This window comes from Hyperolius riggenbachi, chromosome 2, assembly GCF_040937935.1.
Source record: "Hyperolius riggenbachi isolate aHypRig1 chromosome 2, aHypRig1.pri, whole genome shotgun sequence".
Lineage (NCBI taxonomy): Eukaryota > Metazoa > Chordata > Amphibia > Anura > Hyperoliidae > Hyperolius > Hyperolius riggenbachi.
Window position 1 is genome coordinate 570,355,564 of NC_090647.1, and position 25,953 is coordinate 570,381,516.

Sequence of the window (25,953 nt, forward strand, 5' to 3'; positions counted from 1 at the left end):
ACCAGAGATTATTATCTGGCCTACTCCACGGATGTGCGGGGTGTAATCTCTGGGCCTGGAATCCAGGGCTGTGGAGTCAATACAGAAATCATCCAACTCCTCAGTTTATGAAACTTCTCACTCCAGGGACACAAAATGACTCTGGACTCCGCAGCCCTGCTGGAATCTACCTGGTGGGTGATTTTCCCTGCAATGATGACTACAAGCAGCAGAATGAGCGGATCGCTGAGCCTTCTGCATGTGGTGAGACCAGTGCAGCCGTATCTCATCCTCTGTATCCGCATTTATTCATAATTACTCATTATTATTCTTCTGTGACATTCATACATTACACAGAGCTTACTTCCCCTTTCTGCAGGAAACGCATCACACAAACCCATTCAGCAGCATTTATCATAATACCAGCGACTCCAACAGACGGGCAGTTCTAGCAATGGGCAAATGCCAGAGACAGGGCGAGCAGTGACTGTCAATGCTGGGGGTGGAGCTACCAACAATGGGCAAATGCCAGTGATAGGGCGAGCAGTGATGAAAACAAGGAACACCGAGAGCCCCAATAGTGTAATATGTACTGGTAAATGGTTACTAGATAGAGTAAATATTAATACTCACAAACCAAGGTTACCATTAGGCAACCACTGTAAAGGCAGGTGGGGAGATTTTCCTGACCCCACTCAGGAATAAGAAGTCACTCTCTGTAGATGAGAAAAAGGGGGTTCAACCCTCCACCCAGGGTGGACTCAATATTATGCAGGAGAACAGAGGTGCCAAGAGGATAAAAGGAAGCTAAATGAGCTGACAGAGACAGAGGTGCCTGGCTCTTCTACTGACCACATATGCTATTGCTCCGTTGTCATTGCCTGATGAAGCGGGATCAAACCTGTGAAACGCGTTGCATATTTGTGGTTCATAAATAAAATATATTGACTGTCCTTACTACAGTCGTTGTGTGTCTACTTGGAGGAGGTAAGTCCACCACTACCTCCTCTGTTTACCAAGAATTTGTTTTTTTAAGCTCATTTAGCTTCCTTTTATCCTTTTGGCGCCTCTGTTCTCCTGCATAGTGATGGGTGATGCCAGGGGTGGAGCTACAGTGAGGAAAATAAGTATTTGCTGCTTGCCCTCTGACCAGGAAATGACCGGTCTATAATTGTAATGGTATCATTATTGCAGCTGTGAGATAGAGTAACAACAAAAGAACCCTCAAACACCCAGCGCCCCAAAGTCAGAGATTGATGTGCGTTGTAATGAGTGACATAAGTATTTGATCCCCTAGCAAAAGATGACTCCGTACTTGGTGGTAAAACCCTTGTTGGCAATCACAGAGGTCAGATGTTTCTTGGCCGCCTGGTTTTCACACATCTCAGGAGGGATTGTAGCCCATTCCTCTGCAGATCCTCTACAAGTCAGGCTTTCTATTGGATTGAGGTCTGGACTCTAGGCCACTCCACGACCTTCATGTGCTTTTGCTTGAGTTACTCCTTTGTTGCCTTGGCCGTTTGTTTTGGGTCATTGTCATCCTGGAATACCTGTCCACGACCCATTTTCAATGCCCTTGCTGAGAGAAAAAGGTGCTCACCCAAGATTTGCCGGTACATGACCCCATCCATTGTCACTTCAATACTGTGAAGGTGTCCTGTCCCCTTAGCAGAAAAACACCCCCAAAGCATAATCTGCCCACCTCCATGTGTGATGGTGGGGATTGTGTTCCGGGGTCAAGGGGGGCATGTATCCTCCTCCAAGCACAGTAAGTTGAGTTAATGCCAAAGAGCTCAGTTTTGTTTTTATCTGGCCACAACACTGTCGCCCAGCTCTACTTTGAATCATGTAGATGTGGACTGGCAGACTGCACCTGAGCCGATACAGGAGGCTACTAAAATGCTTGTACATGCTCCAAACATAGCCCGTCTTGACTACTGTAACATACATACTCTATGGCCTATCAAAAACCAGGCTAACACCTCTTCAGTCTCTACTGACCTCTGCTGCTTGTCTCATCCATCGCTCCTCCCGCTCCTCTGATACTGCCCCTCTCTGCCAATCCCTACTGACCTCTGCTGCCCGCCTCACCCACCTCTCCTCCCGCTCCTCTGATGCAGCCCCTCTCTGCCAATCCCTACTGACCTCTGCTGCCTGTCTCCTCCACCTCTCCTCCTGCTCCTCTGATGCAGCCCCTCTCTGCCAATCCCTACTGACCTCTGCTGCCTGTCTCCTCCACCTCTCCTCCTGCTCCTCTGATGCAGCCACTCTCTGCCAATCCCTACTGACCTCTGCTGCCCATCCCATCCACCTCTCCTCCTGCTCCTCTGATGCTGCTCCTCTCTGCCAATCCCTACTGACCTCTGCTGCCCGCCTCATCCACCTCTCCTCCCGCTCCTCTGATACTGCCCCTCTCTGCCAATCCCTACTAACCTCTGCTGCCTGCCTCATTCACCTATCCTCCCGCTCCTCTGATGCTGCTCCTCTCTGCCAATTTCTACTGACCTCTGCTGCCCGCCTCATCCACCTCTCATCCCGCTCCTCTGATACTGCCCCTCTCTGCCAATCCCTACTGACCTCTGCTGCCCCCTCATCCACCTCTCCTCCCGCTCCTCTGATACTGCCCCTCTCTGCCAATCCCTACTGACCTCTGCTGCCTGCCTCATTCACCTCTCCTCCCGCTCCTCTGATGCTGCTCCTCTCTGCCAATCCCTACTGACCTCTGCTGCCTGCCTCATCCACCTCTCCTCCCGCTCCTCTGATACTGCCCCTCTCTGCCAATCCCTACTAACCTCTGCTGCCTGCCTCATTCACCTCTCCTCCCACTCCTCTGATGCTGCTCTTTCTACCAATCCCTACTGACCTCTGCTGCCCGCTTTATCCACCTCTCCTCCCGCTCCTCTGATGCCCTCCTCTCTGCCAATCTCTTAATCCTCTCTATTACCAAAAGGATTCTTTCTAAATTCCTCCCGCTATCATACAAAGCTCTACATAAGCTGTCACCTCCATAGTTTTCCTCACTAATCTCCAGATACCATCCCACCCAAAGGTGCCGGCAGATACCATCCCACGCGGAGGTGCCGGCAGACAATACTAGCTAGCCTAGTGCTAGCTCGTATGTAATGGATAAATTTAAACTAAGAAATTAGCGTGGGGGGGGGGGACTGATCATGCAAAACCTCCTGAGCGGCGTAACGCTCAGGAGGTTAATTACCCATAATGCCACTCTCTGCCCAGCGTTACGAGCTTGCAAGCGTCTATGGACGCATTGCAAGCCTTGCTATGGAGCGCTTCCAGCTTGAAGGAGGAAATGCTCCACAGTGAGGCTTGCAACGCATCCAATAGACGCTTGCAAGCTCGTTGAAACGCAGGGCGGACAGCGGCATTATGGGTAATTAACCCCACCGCATATACCCGCTCAGCTGCGGCAATTAAAACTCATTTGAATCACGAGTTACCACCGTGGTTACTCGTGATTATTCCGTGATGAGCAGCCCTGTTGACAAGGTCCCCCTGTGTAGCTCTGGGATGCTTCATCATTGCTCTCCTGATCATTGCAGCTCCACGAGGTGAGATCCGACATGGAGACCCAGGGAGAGGGACCGTTATTTGGTGTGTCTTCCATTTATGAATGATTACACTAACTGTTGTCACCTTGTCACCAAGCTGCTTGTCCTGTAGCCCAGTCCGGCCTTGTCCACACTCTCGTCCCTGACATCCCTGGACAGCTCTGCGGTCTTGGTCAGGCTGGCTAGTTTGGAATCTGCCTCTGTGGACAGGTGTCTTGTATGCTAGGTACACACAAGATTTACTGTCAGATCGATTTGGTCCGATCTGATTTCTGATCAATTTTCCATTCCCTTCTATGGAAAATCAATTGGAAATCGGATTGGAAATAGTCGATCTGCCAGTAAAGCAGACAGAAAATCTTATTATGTGTATTTAGCATCAGATAAATCCTGTAACGAGCTGGGATTACAGGATTTCACTTACAGAGGCTGCTCCTAACCTCACCTCAGTACCTGCATACAGGGAAGACACCTGGGAGCCTGAACTCTTGCTGGCTGATAGGGGATCAAATACTTCTGTCACTCATATCAAGGCACATCAAGCTCTGACTTTGGGGTGCCGGGTTATGAGGGTTCTTCTGTTGTTGTTCTGTCTCACAACTACAATAAACCTAACATTCCAATTATAGGCTGGTGATTTCTTGATCAGAGGGCAACCAAGCAAAATCAGCAGGGGATCAAATACTTCTTTCCTTGACTGTACCAGTTACTGGTGATCCCAGTGGTGGAGTGAAGGGTGATTTCGGTGATGGGTGACGCCAGTGTCAGGTGGTCACAGCGATGGTGTTCGGGGTAACGCCCCCTCCTGTCTCTGGTCACTGCTGTAAAGTGCAGGGGGACGGTATATAGAGCTGCATAGATAGATTGCAGGCTGGGAAGTCCCGTTGGTCGGTTTTGGTATCTGAAGACCTTACAGATCAGAGAGAGGTTTCCCTGAGGAAATTGCACAGTACCACTTCCTGCTGATCCCTTGTAAGGCACAATTGATGACTTTGCCAGAACAGCTAACGCTCAGAGTTCTGTGGGACCCCGCTGGTGGCCTCCTCAGCTCGGTGGGGCTTTTGTCATACAGCCACAGTCCTGAGCAGGTTCAGAGGAGCCGAGTCCCTCACGCCGGTACATTCCGATATCTCCTGTGCGGATCCACAACACGACCAGTGGGCGTGTCCAGGGTGACCCTTGTGGCCGTGTCCGCAGCCCTGGTACCCACCTAGGGAGGGAGGAAAGGTTATTAGTCAATGGATGGTTGGCAGGACATAGATACCCCAGATATACAGCCACTTACCAGGCATAGTGCCGCCACATCCACAGCGCGCATCTTTCTGGCCACCGCTGGAGCAGAATGTGCAGCAGTGGTAGATGCCGCGGTGCTGAAGCTGGGTGCCTCTCACCGTCACTGTGAACGGAGATCCCTGCAGGAAGGGGGGGGGGGGAATGACGACAAATATTACTACATCAATACTCCGATCAATCCAGGGATAGAGAAGACAGTCTGAAAATCACTCAGAACTGGAAACTCAGAGGAGCTCACAATCTAATCCTACCATATTATTGTTATTATGTATTTATATAGCACTGACATCTCCTGCAGCACATTACAGAGTACATAGTGATGTCACTGACTGTCCTCAGAGGAGCTCACACTCTAATCCTACCATAGTCATAGTGTAATGTCCTACCATAGTATTATTATGTATTTATATAGCAGTGACATCTCCTGCAGCACATTACAGAGTACATAGTCATGTCACTGACTGTCCTCAGAGGAGCTCACAATCTAATCCTACCATAGTCATAGATAGTCTAATGTCCTACCATATTATTATTAAGTATTTATATAACACTGACATCTCCGTCAGCACATTACAGAGTACATGTCCTCAGAGGAGCTCACAATCTAATCCTACCATAGTCATAGTCTAATGCTCTACCATATTATTATGTATTTAGTAGTAGAGCTAAGCCTGTTTAAAAACGGGCTCTAGGTCTGTCACCACCGCATGTCAGCGCGCATGCAGGGGAGGGGACAGCTGCAGTGTCAGAGAGGTGTAAGCAGGGGAGGGGACAGCTGCAGTGTCAGAGAGGTATAAGCAGGGGAGGTGACAGCTGCAGTGTCAGAAAAGTGTAAGCAGGGGAGGGGACAGTGCAGTGTCAGAGAGGTGTAAGCAGGGGAGGGGACAGCTGCAGTGTCAGAGAGGTGTAAGCAGGGGAAGGGACAGCTGCAGTGTCAGAGACATGTAAGCAGGGGAAGGGACAGCTGCAGTGTCAGAGAGGTGTAAGCAGGGGAGGGGACATGCACAGTATGAGAGGTGTAAGCAGGGGAGGGGACAGTTGCAGTCAGAGAGGTGTAAACAGGGGAAGGGACAGCTGCAGTGTCAGAGAGGTGTAAGCAGGGGAGGAGACAGTTGCAGAGTCAGAGAGGTGTAAGCAGGGGAGGGTACAGCTGCAGTGTCAGAGAGGTGTAAGCAGGGGAGGGGACATGCACAGTATGAGAGGTGTAAGCAGGGGAGGGGTCAGTTGCAGTCAGAGAGGTGTAAACAGGGGAAGGGACAGCTGCAGTGTCAGAGAGGTGTAAGCAGGGGAGGAGACAGTTGCAGAGTCAGAGAGGTGTAAGCAGGGGAAGGGACAGCTGCAGTGTCAGAGAGGTGTAAGCAGGGGAGGGGACAGCTGCAGCGTCAGAGAGGTGTAAGCAAGGGAGGGGACAGCTGCAGTGGCAGAGAGGTGTAAGCAGGGGAGGGGACAGATGCAGTGTTAGGTGTAAGCAGGGAAGGGGACAGCTGTAGTGTCAGAGAGGTGTAAGCAGGGGAGGGAATAGCTGCAGTGCCAGAGAGGTGTAAGCAGGGGAGGAGACAGCTGCAGTGTCAGACAGGTGTAAGCAGGGGAGGGGACAGCTGCAGTGTCAGAGAGGTGTAAGCAAGGGAGGGGACAGCTGCGGTGTCAGAGAGGTGTAAGCAGGGGAGGGGACAGCTGCGGTGTCAGAGAGGTGTAACCAGGGGAGGGGACAGCTGCGGTGTCAGAGAGGTGTAAGCAGGGGAGGGGACAGCTGCAGTGTCAGAGAGGTGTAAGCAGGGGAGAGGACAGCTGCAGTGTCAGAGAGGTGTAAGTAGGGGAGGGGACAGCTGCAGTGTCAGAGAGGTGTAAGCAGGGGAGGGGACAGCTGCAGTGTCAGAGAGGTGTAAGCAGGGGAGAGGACAGCTGCAGTGTCAGAGAGGTGTAAGCAGGGGAGGGGGCAGCTGCAGTGTCAGAGAGGTGTAAGCAGGGGAGGGGACAGCTTCAGTGTCAGTGAGGTGTAATCAGAGTAAGGAAACAGTTTGTTAAGGATTACCACTATGCAATGCACATACAGAGGTGTTCATTACCAGCATAGCACCAATGCAAAGCTAGTAAGATGGATGAAGGGGGGCCCCAGTGCTGTCACAACCTCTGCAACCCCTATTGCTACACCACTGGAATTCAGGTTCGCAGTTATCTTTTGGAACAAAAATGTATATAAGACCCCGCCTCACACAGTGACATCAACTCCCACCTTGATGTGCCGCCCCTTCACACACACGCTGACTGACAGCTGCCCCGCCTCCGTGGGGGTGTAGCAGATGTGGTACGTTCCGTCGTGGTTATCCTGAATGGAGGGCTGGAGAGCTCTACAGGAGAAGGCATGGATGGGACAGATTACTAATGAGTCGCTCCATATTAAACCAGCATTTCAGGTCACAGGATATAACATACAAATGATATATAATAGATGACATATAATAGACAATCCATAATGGGCAAACATGGTATAAGTAAATATAAATGACATATATACAGTGTGGGAGATAAATATTTGATCACCTGCTATATTTGTTAGTTTGCCCACTTACCAACAAACAAACAGCTGGTCATTTTTAATGGTTGTTTCATTTTGATGAATATCAATGACAAATCCTGAAAAAAAACCCTCATTACATAAAAGTTATACTTTGTTTTGCAAGTCCATGAGTGAATTAAGGCTCCATACACATGTCAAATTTTTATCTGCAGATCACTGACCAATTTTACCACCTTCCATGTAGTATGAGAGCCATACCTACACAGTCTATTCTATGGAGCTGAACTCCCCATCAGACAGAAATCTTACCCCCTTCCATGTAGTATGAGAGCCATACTCTACACAGTCTATTCTATGGAGCTGCACTCCCCGTCAGACAGAAATCTTACCCCCTTCCATGTAGTATGAGAGCCACACCTACACAGTCTATTCTATGGAGCTGCACTCCCCATCAGACAGAGATCTTACCCCCTTCCATGTAGTATGAGAGCCACACCTACACAGTCTATTCTATGGAGCTGCACTCCCCATCAGACAGAAATCTTACCCCCTTCATGTAGTATGAGAGCCACACCTACACAGTCTATTCTATGGAGCTGCACTCCCCATCAGACAGAGATCTTACCCCCTTCCATGTAGTATGAGAGCCACATCTACACAGTCTATTCTATGGAGCTGCACTCCCCATCAGACAGAAATCTTACCCCCTTCATGTAGTATGAGAGCCACACCTACACAGTCTATTCTATGGAGCTGCACTCCCCATCAGACAGAAATCTTACCCCCTTCATGTAGTATGAGAGCCATACTCTACACAGTCTATTCTATGGAGCTGAACTCCCCATCAGACAGAAATCTTACCCCCTTCCATGTAGTATGAGAGCCACACCTACACAGTCTATTCTATGGAGCTGAACTCCCCATCAGACAGAAATCTTACCCCCTTCCATGTAGTATGAGAGCCATACTCTACACAGTCTATTCTATGGAGCTGCACTCCCCATCAGACAGAAATCTTACCCCCTTCCATGTAGTATGAGAGCCACACCTACACAGTCTATTCTATGGAGCTGCACTCCCCATCAGACAGAGATCTTACCCCCTTCCATGTAGTATGAGAGCCACACCTACACAGTCTATTCTATGGAGCTGCACTCCCCATCAGACAGAAATCTTACCCCCTTCATGTAGTATGAGAGCCACACCTACACAGTCTATTCTATGGAGCTGCACTCCCCATCAGACAGAAATCTTACCCCCTTCATGTAGTATGAGAGCCATACTCTACACAGTCTATTCTATGGAGCTGCACTCCCCATCAGACAGAAATCTTACCCCCTTCCATGTAGTATGAGAGCCACACCTACACAGTCTATTCTATGGAGCTGCACTCCCCATCAGACAGAAATCTTACCCCCCTTCCATGTAGTATGAGAGGCACACCTACACAGTCTATTCTATGGAGCTGAACTCCCCATCAGACAGAAATCTTACCCCCTTCCATGTAGTATGAGAGCCATACCTACACAGTCTATTCTATGGAGCTGCACTCCCCATCAGACAGAAATCTTACCCCCTTCCATGTAGTATGAGAGCCACACCTACACAGTCTATTCTATGGAGCTGCACTCCCCATCACACAGAGATCTTACCCCCTTCCATGTAGTATGAGAGCCATACCTACACAGTCTATTCTATGGAGCTGCACTCCCCATCAGACAGAGATCTTACCCCCTTCCATGTAGTATGAGAGCCACACCTACACAGTCTATTCTATGGAGCTGCACTCCCCATCAGACAGAAATCTTACCCCCTTCCATGTAGTATGAGAGCCATACCTACACAGTCTATTCTATGGAGCTGCACTCCCCATCAGACAGAAATCTTACCCCCTTCCATGTAGTATGAGAGCCATACCTACACAGTCTATTCTATGGAGCTGCACTCCCCATCAGACAGAAATCTTACCCCCTTCCATGTAGTATGAGAGCCACACCTACACAGTCTATTCTATGGAGCTGCACTCCCCATCAGACAGAGATCTTACCCCCTTCCATGTAGTATGAGAGCCATACCTACACAGTCTATTCTATGGAGCTGCACTCCCCATCAGACAGAAATCTTACCCCCTTCCATGTAGTATGAGAGCCACACCTACACAGTCTATTCTATGGAGCTGCACTCCCCATCAGACAGAGATCTTACCCCCTTCCATGTAGTATGAGAGCCACACCTACACAGTCTATTCTATGGAGCTGCACTCCCCATCAGACAGAAATCTTACCTCCTTCCATGTAGTATGAGAGCCATACCTACACAGTCTATTCTATGGAGCTGCACTCCCCATCAGACAGAAATCTTACCCCCTCCCATGTAGTATGAGAGCCACACCTACACAGTCTATTCTATGGAGCTGATCTCCCCATCAGACAGAAATCTTACCCCCTTCCATGTAGTATGAGAGCCATACCTACACAGTCTATTCTATGGAGCTGAACTCCCCATCAGACAGAGATCTTACCCCCTTCCATGTAGTATGAGAGCCATACCTACACAGTCTATTCTATGGAGCTGAACTCCCCATCAGACAGAAATCTTACCCCCTTCCATGTAGTATGAGAGCCATACCTACACAGTCTATTCTATGGAGCTGAACTCCCCATCAGACAGAAATCTTACCCCCTTCCATGTAGTATGATAGCCACGCCTACACAGTCTATTCTATGGAGCTGCACTCCCCATCACACAGAGATCTTACCCCCTTCCATGTAGTATGAGAGCCATACCTACACAGTCTATTCTATGGAGCTGAACTCCCCATCAGACAGAAATCTTACCCCCTTCCATGTAGTATGAGAGCCATACCTACACAGTCTATTCTATGGAGCTGCACTCCCCATCAGACAGAAATCTTACCCCCTTCCATGTAGTATGAGAGCCACACCTACACAGTCTATTCTATGGAGCTGCACTCCCCATCACACAGAGATCTTACCCCCTTCCATGTAGTATGAGAGCCATACCTACACAGTCTATTCTATGGAGCTGCACTCCCCATCAGACAGAGATCTTACCCCCTTCCATGTAGTATGAGAGCCACACCTACACAGTCTATTCTATGGAGCTGCACTCCCCATCAGACAGAAATCTTACCCCCTTCCATGTAGTATGAGAGCCATACCTACACAGTCTATTCTATGGAGCTGCACTCCCCATCAGACAGAAATCTTACCCCCTTCCATGTAGTATGAGAGCCATACCTACACAGTCTATTCTATGGAGCTGCACTCCCCATCAGACAGAAATCTTACCCCCTTCCATGTAGTATGAGAGCCACACCTACACAGTCTATTCTATGGAGCTGCACTCCCCATCAGACAGAGATCTTACCCCCTTCCATGTAGTATGAGAGCCATACCTACACAGTCTATTCTATGGAGCTGCACTCCCCATCAGACAGAAATCTTACCCCCTTCCATGTAGTATGAGAGCCACACCTACACAGTCTATTCTATGGAGCTGCACTCCCCATCAGACAGAGATCTTACCCCCTTCCATGTAGTATGAGAGCCACACCTACACAGTCTATTCTATGGAGCTGCACTCCCCATCAGACAGAAATCTTACCTCCTTCCATGTAGTATGAGAGCCATACCTACACAGTCTATTCTATGGAGCTGCACTCCCCATCAGACAGAAATCTTACCCCCTCCCATGTAGTATGAGAGCCACACCTACACAGTCTATTCTATGGAGCTGATCTCCCCATCAGACAGAAATCTTACCCCCTTCCATGTAGTATGAGAGCCATACCTACACAGTCTATTCTATGGAGCTGAACTCCCCATCAGACAGAGATCTTACCCCCTTCCATGTAGTATGAGAGCCATACCTACACAGTCTATTCTATGGAGCTGAACTCCCCATCAGACAGAAATCTTACCCCCTTCCATGTAGTATGAGAGCCATACCTACACAGTCTATTCTATGGAGCTGAACTCCCCATCAGACAGAAATCTTACCCCCTTCCATGTAGTATGATAGCCACGCCTACACAGTCTATTCTATGGAGCTGCACTCCCCATCACACAGAGATCTTACCCCCTTCCATGTAGTATGAGAGCCACACCTACACAGTCTATTCTATGGAGCTGAACTCCCCATCAGATAGAAATCTTACCCCCTTCCATGTAGTATGAGAGCCACACCTACACAGTCTATTCTATGGAGCTGCACTCCCCATCAGACAGAAATCTTACCCCCTTCCATGTAGTATGAGAGCCACACCTACACAGTCTATTCTATGGAGCTGAACTCCCCATCAGACAGAAATCTTACCCCCTTCCATGTAGTATGAGAGCCATACCTACACAGTCTATTCTATGGAGCTGAACTCCCCATCAGACAGAAATCTTACCCCCTTCCATGTAGTATGAGAGCCATACCTACACAGTCTATTCTATGGAGCTGCACTCCCCATCAGACAGAAATCTTACCCCCTTCCATGTAGTATGAGAGCCACACCTACACAGTCTATTCTATGGAGCTGCACTCTCCATCAGACAGAGATCTTACCCCCTTCCATGTAGTATGAGAGCCACACCTACACAGTCTATTCTATGGAGCTGCACTCCCCATCAGACAGAAATCTTACCCCCTTCCATGTAGTATGAGAGCCACACCTACACAGTCTATTCTATGGAGCTGCACTCCCCATCAGACAGAGATCTTACCCCCTTCCATGTAGTATGAGAGTCACACCTACACAGTCTATTCTATGGAGCTGCACTCCTCATCAGACAGGAATCTTACCCCCTTCCATGTAGTATGAGAGCCACACCTACACAGTCTATTCTATGGAGCTGCACTCCCCATCAGACAGAAATCTTACCCCCTTCCATGTAGTATGAGAGCCACACTTACACAGTCTATTCTATGGAGCTGCACTCCCCATCAGACAGAAATCTTACCCCCTTCCATGTAGTATGAGAGCCACACCTACACAGTCTATTCTATGAAGCTGCACTCCCCATCAGACAGAAATCTTACCCCCTTCCATGTAGTATGAGAGTCACACCTACACAGTCTATTCTATGGAGCTGCACTCCTCATCAGACAGGAATCTTACCCCCTTCCATGTAGTATGAGAGCCACACCTACACAGTCTATTCTATGGAGCTGCACTCCACATCAGACAGAGATCTTACCCCCTTCCATGTAGTATGAGAGCCACACCTACACAGTCTATTCTATGGAGCTGCACTCCCCATCAGACAGAAATCTTACCCCCTTCCATGTAGTATGAGAGCCACACCTACACAGTCTATTCTATGGAGCTGCACTCCCCATCAGACAGAAATCTTACCCCCTTCCATGTAGTATGAGAGCCACACCTACACAGTCTATTCTATGGAGCTGCACTCCCCATCAGAGATCTTACCCCCTTCCATGTAGTATGAGAGCCACACCTACACAGTCTATTCTATGGAGCTGCACTCCCCATCAGACAGAAATCTTACCCCCTTCCATGTAGTATGAGAGCCACACCTACACAGTCTATTCTATGGAGCTGCACTCCCCATCAGACAGAGATCTTACCCCCTTCCATGTAGTATGAGAGCCATACTCTACACAGTCTATTCTATGGAGCTGCACTCCCCATCAGACAGAAATCTTACCCCCTTCCATGTAGTATGAGAGCCATACCTACACAGTCTATTCTATGGAGCTGCACTCCCCATCAGACAGAAATCTTACCCCCTTCCATGTAGTATGAGAGCCACACCTACACAGTCTATTCTATGGAGCTGCACTCCCCATCAGACAGAAATCTTACCCCCTTCCATGTAGTATGAGAGCCACACCTACACAGTCTATTCTATGGAGCTGCACTCCCCATCAGACAGAAATCTTACCCCCTTCCATGTAGTATGAGAGCCACACCTACACAGTCTATTCTATGGAGCTGCACTCCCCATCAGACAGAAATCTTACCCCCTTCCATGTAGTATGAGAGCCATACCTACACAGTCTATTCTATGGAGCTGCACTCCCCATCAGACAGAAATCTTACCACCCTCCATGTAGTATGAGAGCCATACCTACACAGTCTATTCTATGGAGCTGCACTCCCCATCAGATAGAGATCTTACCCCCTTCCATGTAGTATGAGAGCCACACCTACACAGTCTATTCTATGGAGCTGCACTCCCCATCAGACAGAAATCTTACCCCCTTCCATGTAGTATGAGAGCCACACCTACACAGTCTATTCTATGGAGCTGCACTCCCCATCAGACAGAGATCTTACCCCCTTCCATGTAGTATGAGAGCCACACCTACACAGTCTATTCTATGGAGCTGAACTCCCCATCAGACAGAAATCTTACCCCCTTCCATGTAGTATGAGAGCCACACCTACACAGTCTGTTCTATCAAGCTGAGTACACACATCAGATGCAAATCTTTGCAAACTAAGGAATGTATCTGCTGCAGAGGATAAAGAACCATACCACCGTATGCTTCTGATCCAGTTCTGAAACATGCGTGAAGAAGAAACCTAAGGTAGCCATACACCTGACGATGATGGGCAGATTCGACAAAGAGACAAATTTATCTCTAATTGAATCTGATTAGAGATAAATGAGTCTCTTGGTTGAAGCTGCCCATATACTGCAGACCGATTCCCATCCAATTTCATCATGAAATGTTCAGGGAATCACCTGAGACTGCCGCTGCCCCCCAGCGTGTGTTTATACATTACCTGTCCGGTAGCAGCCTCCGCACGGTGACCGTCCATACCGGGCAGCTGCATACACGCTAGCGGCGCATAGCGTCTGACGTCAGCGTGTACGCAGAACCCGGCGAGAGGGACGGTCACTGCATGGAGGCTGCTACCGGACAGGTAATGTATACATGCACACACTGGGTACATTTATACATTGCGGCGGTGAGGGTTTCATCGTTTCATCACTCGTTCCAAAATTGGCCGCCGTACCACCGTACACCCGACTAACCAACCTCGGCCCAACATCTTGCGGCATGCGCAATCGACAATGCGACCTGTTCCGAAATTGGTCGATTTGTTGGTCGGGCATGCATCGATTATAATCGAATTGGATGGTCGATCGGCCGCCAAGTTGTCTAATGCATGCCACCTTTAAAGTTTGGAAAGCTAGCAGATAAATCTTGTACAGTTAGTTATTAAAGGTATCACCTAAACAACTTTTATGTCTTTGGATTCAAACCTCCCTGACAAACCTCTGCAGCAGAAGGATGTTTTTCTGATGGGGAGTCCAGGTAGATAGAATGGACTGTGTAGAGTATGGCTCTCATACTACATGGAAGGGGGTAAAATTGGTCTGTGATCTGCAGATAAAAATATGATGTGTGTATGGATCTCAAGTATTTGATCCCATACAACCCAGACAGAATTCCGGCTTCCACGTGGCACACAGCTGCCCACAGAATAAGTTCTTTCCATTACACCCTGTCCATCACCATGGCCAAGAACAGAGGGCTACTGAAGGACATATGGGACAAGTCTGTAGACCTGCACAATGCTGGAATGGGCTTTAAGACCATCAGCTAGAAGCTTGGTTAGAAGGTGACCATTGTTGGTGAAATTATTCAGAAAGAAATATAAAATGGCCACCAGTTACCTTCAGTCTGGAGCGCCATGCAGGATGTGGCCTCGTGGGATAAGCATGACTATGAGAATGGTGAGGGATCCGCCCACAACTACACATGAGGAGCTTGTTAATGATCTGAAGTCAGTTGGGACCACAGTCACGAAGAACATCATTGGTAACACGCTACATCCACCTTAATGGATTGAAATGCCTGGAAGGGACATATAAAGGCCCATCTGTAGTTTGCCAATGAAAAATGCTTGGGACAAAGTTCTGAGGCCATAGGAGACCAAAGTCAAGCTTTTGACATCAAATGAAGCTGTCATACTTGGAAGAAGAGAAATTCTGAGTGTGACCCAGAGATTCCCCCTGCCCTAGACCAGCACAGAGGTGGAAATGATTTGCTTTGAAGTTGTTTAGTTGCTAAGCGTACATGATGACTTCACCACATTGTGGGGCCGATGGACAGGACTTTGTGGACAGGACTTTGTATCATAAAGTCTTGGATGAGAACCTCCGTCCTTCAGCCAAAACACTGAAGAATGTCAGGGTGGGTTGGGACTTCAAGACAATGACCCCAAATATACCAAAGGAGAGGCTGAAGAAGAAGCACATTGAGGTCATGGAGTGGCCCCAACAGTCTCCAGACCTCAATCCTATAGAAAATCTGTGGAGGGAGAAGAAGCATTGAGTTGCCAAGCGACAGCCAAAAAACCCAAAGGATTTATAGGAGTTTCTGTAAGGAAGAGTAGACCAAATTCCCTCCTGAGATGTGTGCAAGCCTGGCAACCAACTACGAGAAAACGCCTGACCTCTGCTGGCCAACAAGGGTTCTCCCCCGAGAAGTAGCTCATGTTCTGCTTGGGGATCAAATACTTTTTTCATTCAGGCTGAATTCACATTTAGATGTGTTGTGTTGAGTTGCAATCTCAGACATTTTTTGATAGACAGCGTATAATCTCACCTGCCGGAGTCCTTGTGCAGTATGGTGACCCGCGGCTGCTCTCGCCCCTCCTCTGATTGGGGGTTACAGATGAGGGTGAAGCTACAGAGACCCCCCAACACCACAGACTGCAGACCTGTGGAGGACACACGTCAGTCAGAGCGGTCACATGACTGTATACGAGAGGTCACATGACTGTATACGAGAGGTCACATGACTGTATACGAGAGGTCACATGACTGTATACGAGGGGTCACATGACTGTATACAAGCTGTAATGATATATCTGGGTAATGAGGTCCCCTTAAAGGACAACTGAAGTGAGAGGGATATGAAGGCTGACACATTTATTTCCTTTTAAGCAATACTAGTTGCCTGGCTGTCCTGCTGATCCTCTGCCTCTAAAGCCTTGTACAGACTTTCAATCATGATTGGCCAATCACTGACCAATTTCACCACCTCCATGTAGTATGAGAGTCAACAGATATTAAAAACTATGTGCAGATTGTGTAGGTATGCCCTCATACTACCTAGAGGCGGTAACATTGGTCATTGATTGGTCAATCACAATTTAAAGTGTGTACCAGGCTTAATACTATCAGCCACAGCCCCTGAATAAGCATGCAGATCAGGTGTTCTGACTGAAGTAGGACTGGATTAGTTGCATGCTTGTTTCAGGCGTGTGTTCAGGGCCGGATTTAAGCCAAGGCCACATAGGCCATGGCCTAGGGCACCACAGGATCAAGGGCGGATGGGCAGGTGGGTGGGCAGGATATACTGGGGGGGGGAGGGTCACCTGGCTGCCTATACTGGGGGGAGGGGTCATCAGGCTATCTAAACTGGAGGAGAGGAGATATCTGGCTACCTATACTGGAGGAGGGGGGGGGGGGGGGGAGGTCATCTGGAAGCTTATACTAGAGGCGGAGGGGTCATCTGGCTACTATACTGAAAGGGGGGGGGGGGGCTGTTTACTGTGGCTTAGGGCGGTAAGGAGCACAAATCCAGCCCTGTGTGTGATTCAGACACTACTGCAGCCAAAGAGATCAGCAGGTGCTAGGCAACTGGTATTGTTTAACAGGAAATAAATATGGCACACTCCATATCCCTCTCACTTCAGATCCCCTTTAAGTGACCATTGACTTGGCACAGCTCTACACCGTCTATCTATCTATCTATCTATCTATCTATCTATCTATCTATCTATCTATCTATCCTGTAGCTCTTCTTCCACTTTTGTTAGAAAAACAGTATGTACATATATCAGTGGTGCATATATCATGTCCCAGAGCAGAGTTGGCCCCAAATATACCACCTTGTCTAGGGCCCCATGCTATATTAATCTATCTCTGTCATGTCCTATGCAGAAGGCAGGAGGCTCCCCGCAGTGCAGAATACAATAGGGGTTTCCTGGGATAAATAACGCAGTCTGTACACTTAAAGCTGCAGTGTTTGCAGTGAAAGGTGAGAGTCTCCTCATCAGATACTTCCAGAGATGCCTCCAGCAGAAGTGAGTATTTCTGTGCTGTGTGACATAAGGCAGGAAATGTAAAATAGTGTGAAAAAGCGATCTATTTATGGTGTACGTGAGACAAAGCTAGCACAAGGATTACCATAATACTCACCTACGGCTTCTAGCCCCCTGTAAGCCGGCTGCTCTCCCGCCATCCCTCGGTCCCCCCTGTTGCACTGCTGTTGTCAGCCCTGGTAAAGTCAGTCAGGGACCACTGTGCACATGCGTGCTCCTGGCCGTGTGCACCCCCTGATCTCGCTCCCATTGCGTTCATTAAAACTGTAACGGCGCTTGTGCAGAGCACACCCAAGCCACACGATTAGGGGGCGCACCTAGCTGGGAATACGCATGCACAGTGGCCCTCAATTTGGATGGAGCGCAGACTCCACAGCGGCTCAACCTAGAGGGCCAGACCGACACTGGGAGCTACAGGGGGCTGCAGGGAGCCCAGGCAATTATAATTCCTGTGCTGGACTTTTCTCATGTTTAATTTGTCTAACTGTAAAAAGCTTAAAAATGCTTCTTTCAGGGATCTAAACCCCTTCCTCAAGCATATTCCCAGATGTAAATTATCATAATACAATGTGCGTGTGTGACTGTATACAGTACATGTGTGTATAGTGTGTGTGTACAGTACATGTGTGTACAGTGTGTATACAGTACATGTGTGTATAGTGCAGGTGTGTACAGTGTGTGTGTACAGTACATGTGTGTACAGTGTGTATACAGTAAATGTGTGTATAGTGTGTGTATACAGTACATGTGTGTACAGTGCATGCATGTACAGTGTGTGTGTGTGTGTGTACAGTACATGTGTGTATAGTGTGTATATAGTGTGTGTGTATAGTGTGTGTGTACAGTACATGTGTGTATAGTGTGTGTGTACAGTACATGTGTGTATAGTGTGTGTGTGTACAGTACATGTGTGTATAGTGTGTGTGTACAGTACATGTGTGTACAGTGTGTATACAGTACATGTGTGTATAGTGTGTGTATAGAGTACATGTGTGTAAGGTGTGTGTGTGTACAGTACATGCGTGTATAGTGTGTATACAGTGCATGCTTGCACAGTGTGTGTGTGTACAGTACATGTGTGTATAGTGTGTGTATAGTGTGTGTGTACAGAACATGTGTGTATAGTGTGTGTATACAGTACATGTGTGTATAGTGTGTGTATACAGTACATGTGTGTATAGTGTGTGTATAGAGTACATGTGTGTAAGGTGTGTGTGTATAGTACATGCGTGTATAGTGTGTATACAGTGCATGCTTGTACAGTGTGTGTGTACAGTACATGTGTGTATAGTGTGTGTATACAGTATATGTGTGTATAGTGTCTGTATACAGTACATGTGTGTATACTGTCTGTATACAGTACATGTGTGTATACTGTGTGTGTACAGTACATGTGTGTATAGTGTGTGTATACAGTGCATGCGTGTACAGTGTGTGTGTGAGTGTGTGTGTGTGTGTGTATGTGTGTGTGTGTACAGTACATGTGTGTACTGTGTGTATACAGTACATGTGTGTATACAGTACATGTGTGTACAGTGCATGCATGTACAGTGTGTGTGTGTGTACAGTACATGTGTGTATAGTGTGTATATAGTGTGTGTGTACAGTACACGTGTGTATAGTGTGTGTGTGTACAGTACATGTGTGTATAGTGTGTGTGTGTACAGTACATGTGTGTATAGTGTGTGTGTGTACAGTACATGTGTGTACAGTGTGTATACAGTACATGTGTGTATAGTGTGTGTATAGTGTGTGTACAGAACATGTGTGTATAGTGTGTGTATACAGTACATGTGTGTATAGTGTGTGTATAGAGTACATGTGTGTAAGGTGTGTGTGTGTACAGTACATGCGTGTATAGTGTGTATACAGTGCATGCTTGCACAGTGTGTGTGTGTACAGTACATGTGTGTATAGTGTGTGTATAGTGTGTGTGTACAGAACATGTGTGTATAGTGTGTGTATACAGTACATGTGTGTATAGTGTGTGTATAGAGTACATGTGTGTAAGGTGTGTGTGTACAGTACATGCGTGTATAGTGTGTATACAGTGCATGCTTGTACAGTGTGTGTGTGTGTACAGTACATGTGTGTATAGTGTGTGTATACAGTATATGTGTGTATAGTGTCTGTATACAGTACATGTGTGTATACTGTCTGTATACAGTACATGTGTGTATACTGTGTGTGTACAGTACATGTGTGTATAGTGTGTGTATACAGTGCATGCGTGTACAGTGTGTGTGTGAGTGTGTGTGTGTGTATGTGTGTGTGTGTGTGTACAGTACATGTGTGTACTGTGTGTATACAGTACATGTGTGTACAGTGCATGCATGTACAGTGTGTGTGTATACAGTACATGTGTGTGTATAGTGTGTGTACAGTACATGTGTGTGTATAGTGTGTGTGTACAGTACATGTGTGTATAGTGTGTGTGTACAGTACATGTGTGTATATTGTGTGTGTACAGTACATGTGTGTATAGTGTGTGTGTACAGTACATGTGTGTGTATGTGTGTACAGTGTGTGTGCAGTATATGTGTGTACAGTACATGTGTGTATATTGTGTGTATACAGTACATGTGTGCATAGTGTGTGGGTACAGTACATGTGTGTATACAGGGACGGATCAAGACCAAGTTGCGCCTGGGGCAAGGTCAGGTTTTGGTGCGTAAACTGCCATTCATTTTGACACCTTTTTAAGTATTCAACAAACTGCGCCTGGGGCAAGATACCCCCCCCCCCCCTTAGATCCGTCCCTGTGTGTATAGTGTGTGTGTGTACAGTACATGTGTGTATAGTGTGTGTACAGTACATGTGTGTATAGTGTGTGTGTGTACAGTACATGTCTGTATACAGTACATGTGTGTATAGTGTGTGTGTACAGTATATGTGTGTATAGTGTGTGTGTACAGTACATGTGTGTATAATGTGTGTATACAGTACATGTGTGTATAGTGTGTGTGTACAATACATGTGTGTATAGTGTGTGTGTACAGTACATGTGTGTATAGTGTGTGTGTGTACAGTACATGTGTGTATAGTGTGTGTATACAGTACATGTGTGTATAGTGTGTGTGTACAGTACATGTGTGTATACAGTACATGTGTGTATAGTGTGTGTATACAGTACATGTGTGTTTAGTGTGTGTATACAGTACAGGTGTGTATACAGTACATGTGTGTACAGTGTGTACAGTACATGTGTGTACAGTACAGTATAGTGTGTGTATACAGTACATGTGTGTACAGTGCATGCGTGTACAGTGTGTGTATAGTGTGTGTGTACAGTACATGTGTGTATAGTGTGTGTATACAGTGCATGTATGTGTGTATAGTGTGTGTACAGTACATGTGTGTACAGCATACAGTATGTGTCTGTATTTGGCTCTATGAGATTTCCTCTTGATGCAGTAATATGAATATGTGCAGACAATGCACAACAATATTGCCAGTAATAAAAGCTTAGCGATGTCTGTATTGAACCAGACCTAACTGGTATCTGTAGGTGATAAAACCTTCAAGGACCTCTGTCACGAAAATCATAAAATGTACAATACATGTAAACCCCTACAAATAGGAAGTATGTTTCTCCCAGAGTGAAATGAGCCATACATGACTTTTCTCCTATGTTGCTGTCACTTACAGTAGGTAGTAGAAATCTGACATTACCGACAGGTTTTGGACTAGCCCATCTTCTTATGGGGGGGGGGGGGGGGTTCTCAGGGTTTTCTTTATTTTCAAAAGCACTTAGTGAATGGCAGTTTCTCTGTTCAACTGACAAAGAAGTGTGCAGCGAGCAGGGAGACTGGCCAGCATCTTTGTATAAATCCTTTGCAGGGAGTGTTAGGAGCATGGTGAGTTCATAGAAGATTTTATTTTTTGTCACAAGTTAGCGGAAAATGACACTTTGTAACAAAAAAAAAAAAAAAAAAAAGTTTCCATTTCTTCTAACTTGCGACAAAAAAAATGAAATCTGCCACGGACTCACTATGCTACTCTCTGAATACCTCACCATACTCCTAACGGAATACCTTGGGGTGTCTTCTTTCTAAAATGGGGTCATTTGTGGGGTTCCTATACTGCCCTGGCATTTTAGGGGCCCTAAACCGTGAGGAGTAGTCTTGAAACCAAATGTCGCAAAATGACCTGTGAAATCCTAAAGGTACTCATTGGACTTTGGGCCCCTTAGCGCACTTCGGGTGCAAAAAAGTGCCACACATGTGGTACCGCCGTACTCAGGAGAAGTAGTATAATGTGTTTTGGGGTGTATTTTTACACATACAGATGCTAGGTGGGAGAAATATCTCTGTAAATGACAATTATTTGATTTTTTTTACACACAATTGTCCATTTACAGAGAGATTTCTCCCACCCAGCATGGGTATGTATAAAAATACACCTCAAAACACATTATACTACTTCTTCTGAGTACGGCGATACCACATGTGTGACACTTTTTTGCAACCTAGGTGCGCTAAGGGGCCTAACGTCCTATTCACAGGTCATTTTGAGGCATTTGGATTCTAGACTACTCCTCACGGTTTAGGGCCCCTAAAATGCCAGGGCAGTATAGGAACCTCACAAGTGACCCCATTTTAGAAAGAAGACACCCCAAGGTATTCCGTTAGGGGTATGGTGAGTTCATAGAAGATTTTTTTTTTGTCACAAGTTAGCGGAAAATGACACTTTGTGAAAAAAAAAACAATACATATCAATTTCCGCTAACTTGTGACAAAAAATAAAATCTTCTATGAACTCACCATACTCCTAACGGAATACCTTGGGGTGTCTTCTTTCTAGAATGGGGTCATTTGTGGGGTTCCAATACTGCCCTGGCATTTTAGGGGCCCTAAACCGTGAGGAGTAGTCTTGAACCCAAATGTCTCAAAATGACCTGTGAAATCCTAAAGGTACTCATTGGACTTTGGGCCCCTTAGCACAGTTAGGCTGCAAAAAAGTGTCACACATGTGGTATCGCCGTACTCAGAAGAAGTAGTATAATGTGTTTTGTGGTGTATTTTTACATATAACCATGCTGGGTGGGAGAAATATCTCTGTAAATGACACATTTTTGATTTTTTTTACACACAATTGTCCATTTACAGAGAGATTTCTCCCACCCAGCATGGGTATGTGTAAAAATACACCACAAAACACATTATACTACTTCTCCTGAGTATGGCGATACTACATGTGTGACACTTTTTTGCAGCCTAGGTGCGCTAAGGGGCCCAACGTCCTATTCACAGGTCATTTTGAGGCATTTGTTTTCTAGACTACTCCCTACGGTTTAGGGCCCCTAAAATGCCAGGGCAGTATAGGAACCCCACAAGTGACCCCATTTTAGAAAGACGACACCCCAAGGTATTCCGTTAGGGGTATGGTGAGTTCATAGAAGATTTTATTTTTTGTCACAAGTTAGTGAAAAATGACACTTTGTGAAAAAAAACAATAAAAATCCAATTTCCGCTAACTTTTGACAAAAAATAAAATCTTCTATGAACTCATCATACACCTAACAGAATACCTTGGGGTGTCTTCTTTCTAAAATGGGGTCACTTGTGGGGTTCCTATACTGCCCTGGCATTTTACGGGCCCAAAACTGTGAGTAGTCTGGAAACCAAATTTCTCAAAATGACTGTTCAGGGGTATAAGCATCTGCAAATTTTGATGACAGGTGGTCTATGAGGGGGCAAATTTTGTGGAAACGGTCATAAGCAGGGTGGCCTCTTAGATGACAGGATGAATTGGGCCTGATCTGATGGATAGGAGTGCTAGGGGGGTGACAGGAGGTGATTGATGGGTGTCTCAGGGGGCGGTTAGAGGGGAAAATAGATGCAATCAATGCACTGGGGAGGTGATCGGAAGGGGGTCTGAGGGGGATCTGAGGGTTTGGCCGAGTGATCAGGGCCCACACGGGGCAAATTAGGGCCTGATCTGATGGGTAGGTGTGCTAGGGGGTGACAGGAGGTGATTTATGGGTGTCTCAAGGTGTGATTAGAGGGGGGAAATAGATGCAAGCAATGCACTAGCGAGGTGATCAGGGCTGGGGTCTGAGGGCGTTCTGAGGTGTGGGCGGGTGATTGGGTGCCCGCAAGGGGCAGATTAGGGTCTAATCTGATGGGTAACAGTGACAGGTGGTGATAGGGGGTGATTGATGGGTAATTAGTGGGTGTTTAGAGGAGAGAATAGATGTAAACACTGCGCTTGGGAGGTGATCTGATGTCGGATCTGCGGGCGATCTATTGGTGTGGGTGGGTGATCAGATTGCCCGCAAGGGGCAGGTTAGGGGCTGATTGATGGGTGGCAGTGACAGGGGGTGATTGATGGGTGGCAGTGACAGGGGGTGATTGACAGGTGATCAGTGGGTTATTACAGGGAAGAACGGATGTAAATAATGCACTGGCGAATCGATAAGGGGGGGGGGGGGTTGAGGGCAATCTGAGCGTGTGGGCGGGCGATTGGGTGCCCGCAAGGGTCTAATCTGATGGGTAACAGTGACAGGTGGTGATAGGGGGTGATTGATGGGTGATTGATGGGTAATTAGTGGGTGTTTAGAGGAGAGAATAGATGTAAACGATGGATTTGGGAGGTGATCTAATGTCGGATCTGCGGGCGATCTATTGGTGTGGGTGGGTGATCAGATTGCCCGCAAGGGGCAGGTTAGGGGCTGATTGATGGGTGGCAGTGACAGGGGGTGATTGACGGGTGATTGATGGGTGATTGACGGGTGATTGACAGGTGATCAGGGGGGATAGATGCATACAGTACACAGGGGGGGGGGAGGGTCTGGGGGGGTCTGGGGAGAATCTGAGGGGTGGGGGGGGTGATCAGGAGGGAGCAGGGGGCAGTTTAGGGACTAAAAAAAAAAATAGCGTTGACAGATAGTGACAGGGAGTGATTGATGGGGGGTGATTAGGGGGGTGATTGTGTGCAAATGGTGGTCTGGGGGGTGGGCAGGGGGGGGTCTGAGGGGTACTGTGGGCGATCAGGGGGCAGGGGGGGGCAGATCAGTGTGTTTGGGTGCAGACTAGGGTGGCTGCAGCCTGCCCTGGTGGTCCCTCGGACACTGGGACCACCAGGGCAGGAGGCAGCCTGTATAATACACTTTGTAAACATTACAAAGCGTATTATACGCTTCCTATCCGGGGATCGTCGGGTTAACAACCCGCCGGCGCTTCCGATTGGCCGGCGGGTTGACGTCGCGGGTGGGCGGAGCCTATTGCCGGTGGATGCGCGCGCATCCCAGCGCGCGATCCCCGGCCAGAGAGTGCCCCAGGACCTGACGCCAATCTGCGTTACGTGGTCCTGGGGCTGCCACTTTGCCGCCGCCAATATGAAGTAGGCGGTCGGCAAGTGGTTAAAGACCATGCTGAGAATCCCCCATGAAGAGATGGACTAGCACAAAACCTGTCAGCTCTGTCACATTTCTACTACGTACTGTAAGTGACACCAACACAGGAGAAAAGTAATTTATGGCTCATTTTACTCTGGAAAAGTGTACTTTTTTATGATAGTGGTCCCTGGTACATACAGTACATCCAATTATTATTAGCCAATCACTGACCAATCAAAATTGAAAGTGTGTACCAGTGTGTACCAGGGGATAAAGCCTTAGTGATGCGTGTAAACCAGTGTTTTTCAACATACTGTAATTACACTGTGTACCTGCCTATTCTAGTATATACTCCATACCTTTGCCTTTGACCTCGCATCTGTCGGGGTCAACTCCTCCCTTCTGCACAGCGCCGTACATCTGGTACCCGCGGTACAGCTCTGCTTCCTCCTGAGGGTTGAATCGCACCGTGACAGACTCGACTTGCTCCACCGCGCCGCCCTGGCTGAGCTCTCTGAGGCGGCTCAGGGCCAGGACTTTGGCCCGCACGACGTGGAGGTCGGGCCCGCGCTCCAGGAGGCCTCTGCTGAAGGTGGTGGCGGTACGAAGGTCTGACAGCTGCTGCTGTATCCGGGCTCTCTGCAGGCTTAGGGCCTGCTCCTTCCGACGCACCTCCTCATCAATATCACGCAGGAGGCGGAGCCTGTGCTCTTGTACCGCTCGTATGTACTCCTCCGTGAAGATCTCCACCTCCTTCCGCAGGACCTCAGCTCGTAGCCTCAAGTCCTCCCCTGCTCGATAGACAGCATGCAGTGTTCCCTCCAGATCTGCTAGGCGTGGCTCTGACCTCGATAAGGCTCCTCGGAGGTGTTCCCTGTGCTTCACAGCCACCTCCCCCACGGGGCGGAGCTCGTGTCCTTGGTGCTTGATGAGGGCACAGTCCCGGCAGGAAGGCGCAGAGCAGGCCTCGCAGAAAAGACGCAGCTCCTCCGTTGGATGGAGGGAACAATACTGTGCTGGGGAGAGGGAGGAGCCGGTGGGCAGGTCCCGGAGGAGCAGTAAGGAATGAGCTGCGGTGCGCTTCTGACGCCTGCGTGCGGGAAGACAAAACACAACTGCTGTTACCGTCTAAACACTCCCAACACCAAGCATGCCA

The 25,953-nt window shown here is 47.9% G+C and overlaps 1 protein-coding gene across 1 annotated transcript in view; it reads right to left on the minus strand.

Annotated features, from left to right (window-relative positions):
- Positions 1–4,146: 4,146 nt before the first annotated feature.
- TRIM45 (tripartite motif containing 45) overlaps positions 4,147–25,953 on the minus strand; it is a 31,318-nt gene continuing 9,511 nt past the window's right edge. Inside the window, exons 2-6 of the mRNA XM_068271021.1 lie at positions 25,157–25,887; positions 15,955–16,069; positions 7,075–7,189; positions 4,834–4,960; positions 4,147–4,758 (exon numbers count right to left, since the gene is read on the minus strand). Of these exons, the coding sequence (XP_068127122.1) occupies positions 4,613–4,758; positions 4,834–4,960; positions 7,075–7,189; positions 15,955–16,069; positions 25,157–25,887 (1,234 nt within the window). The 3' untranslated portion in view covers positions 4,147–4,612. The remainder of the gene's footprint in view (positions 4,759–4,833; positions 4,961–7,074; positions 7,190–15,954; positions 16,070–25,156; positions 25,888–25,953) is intronic.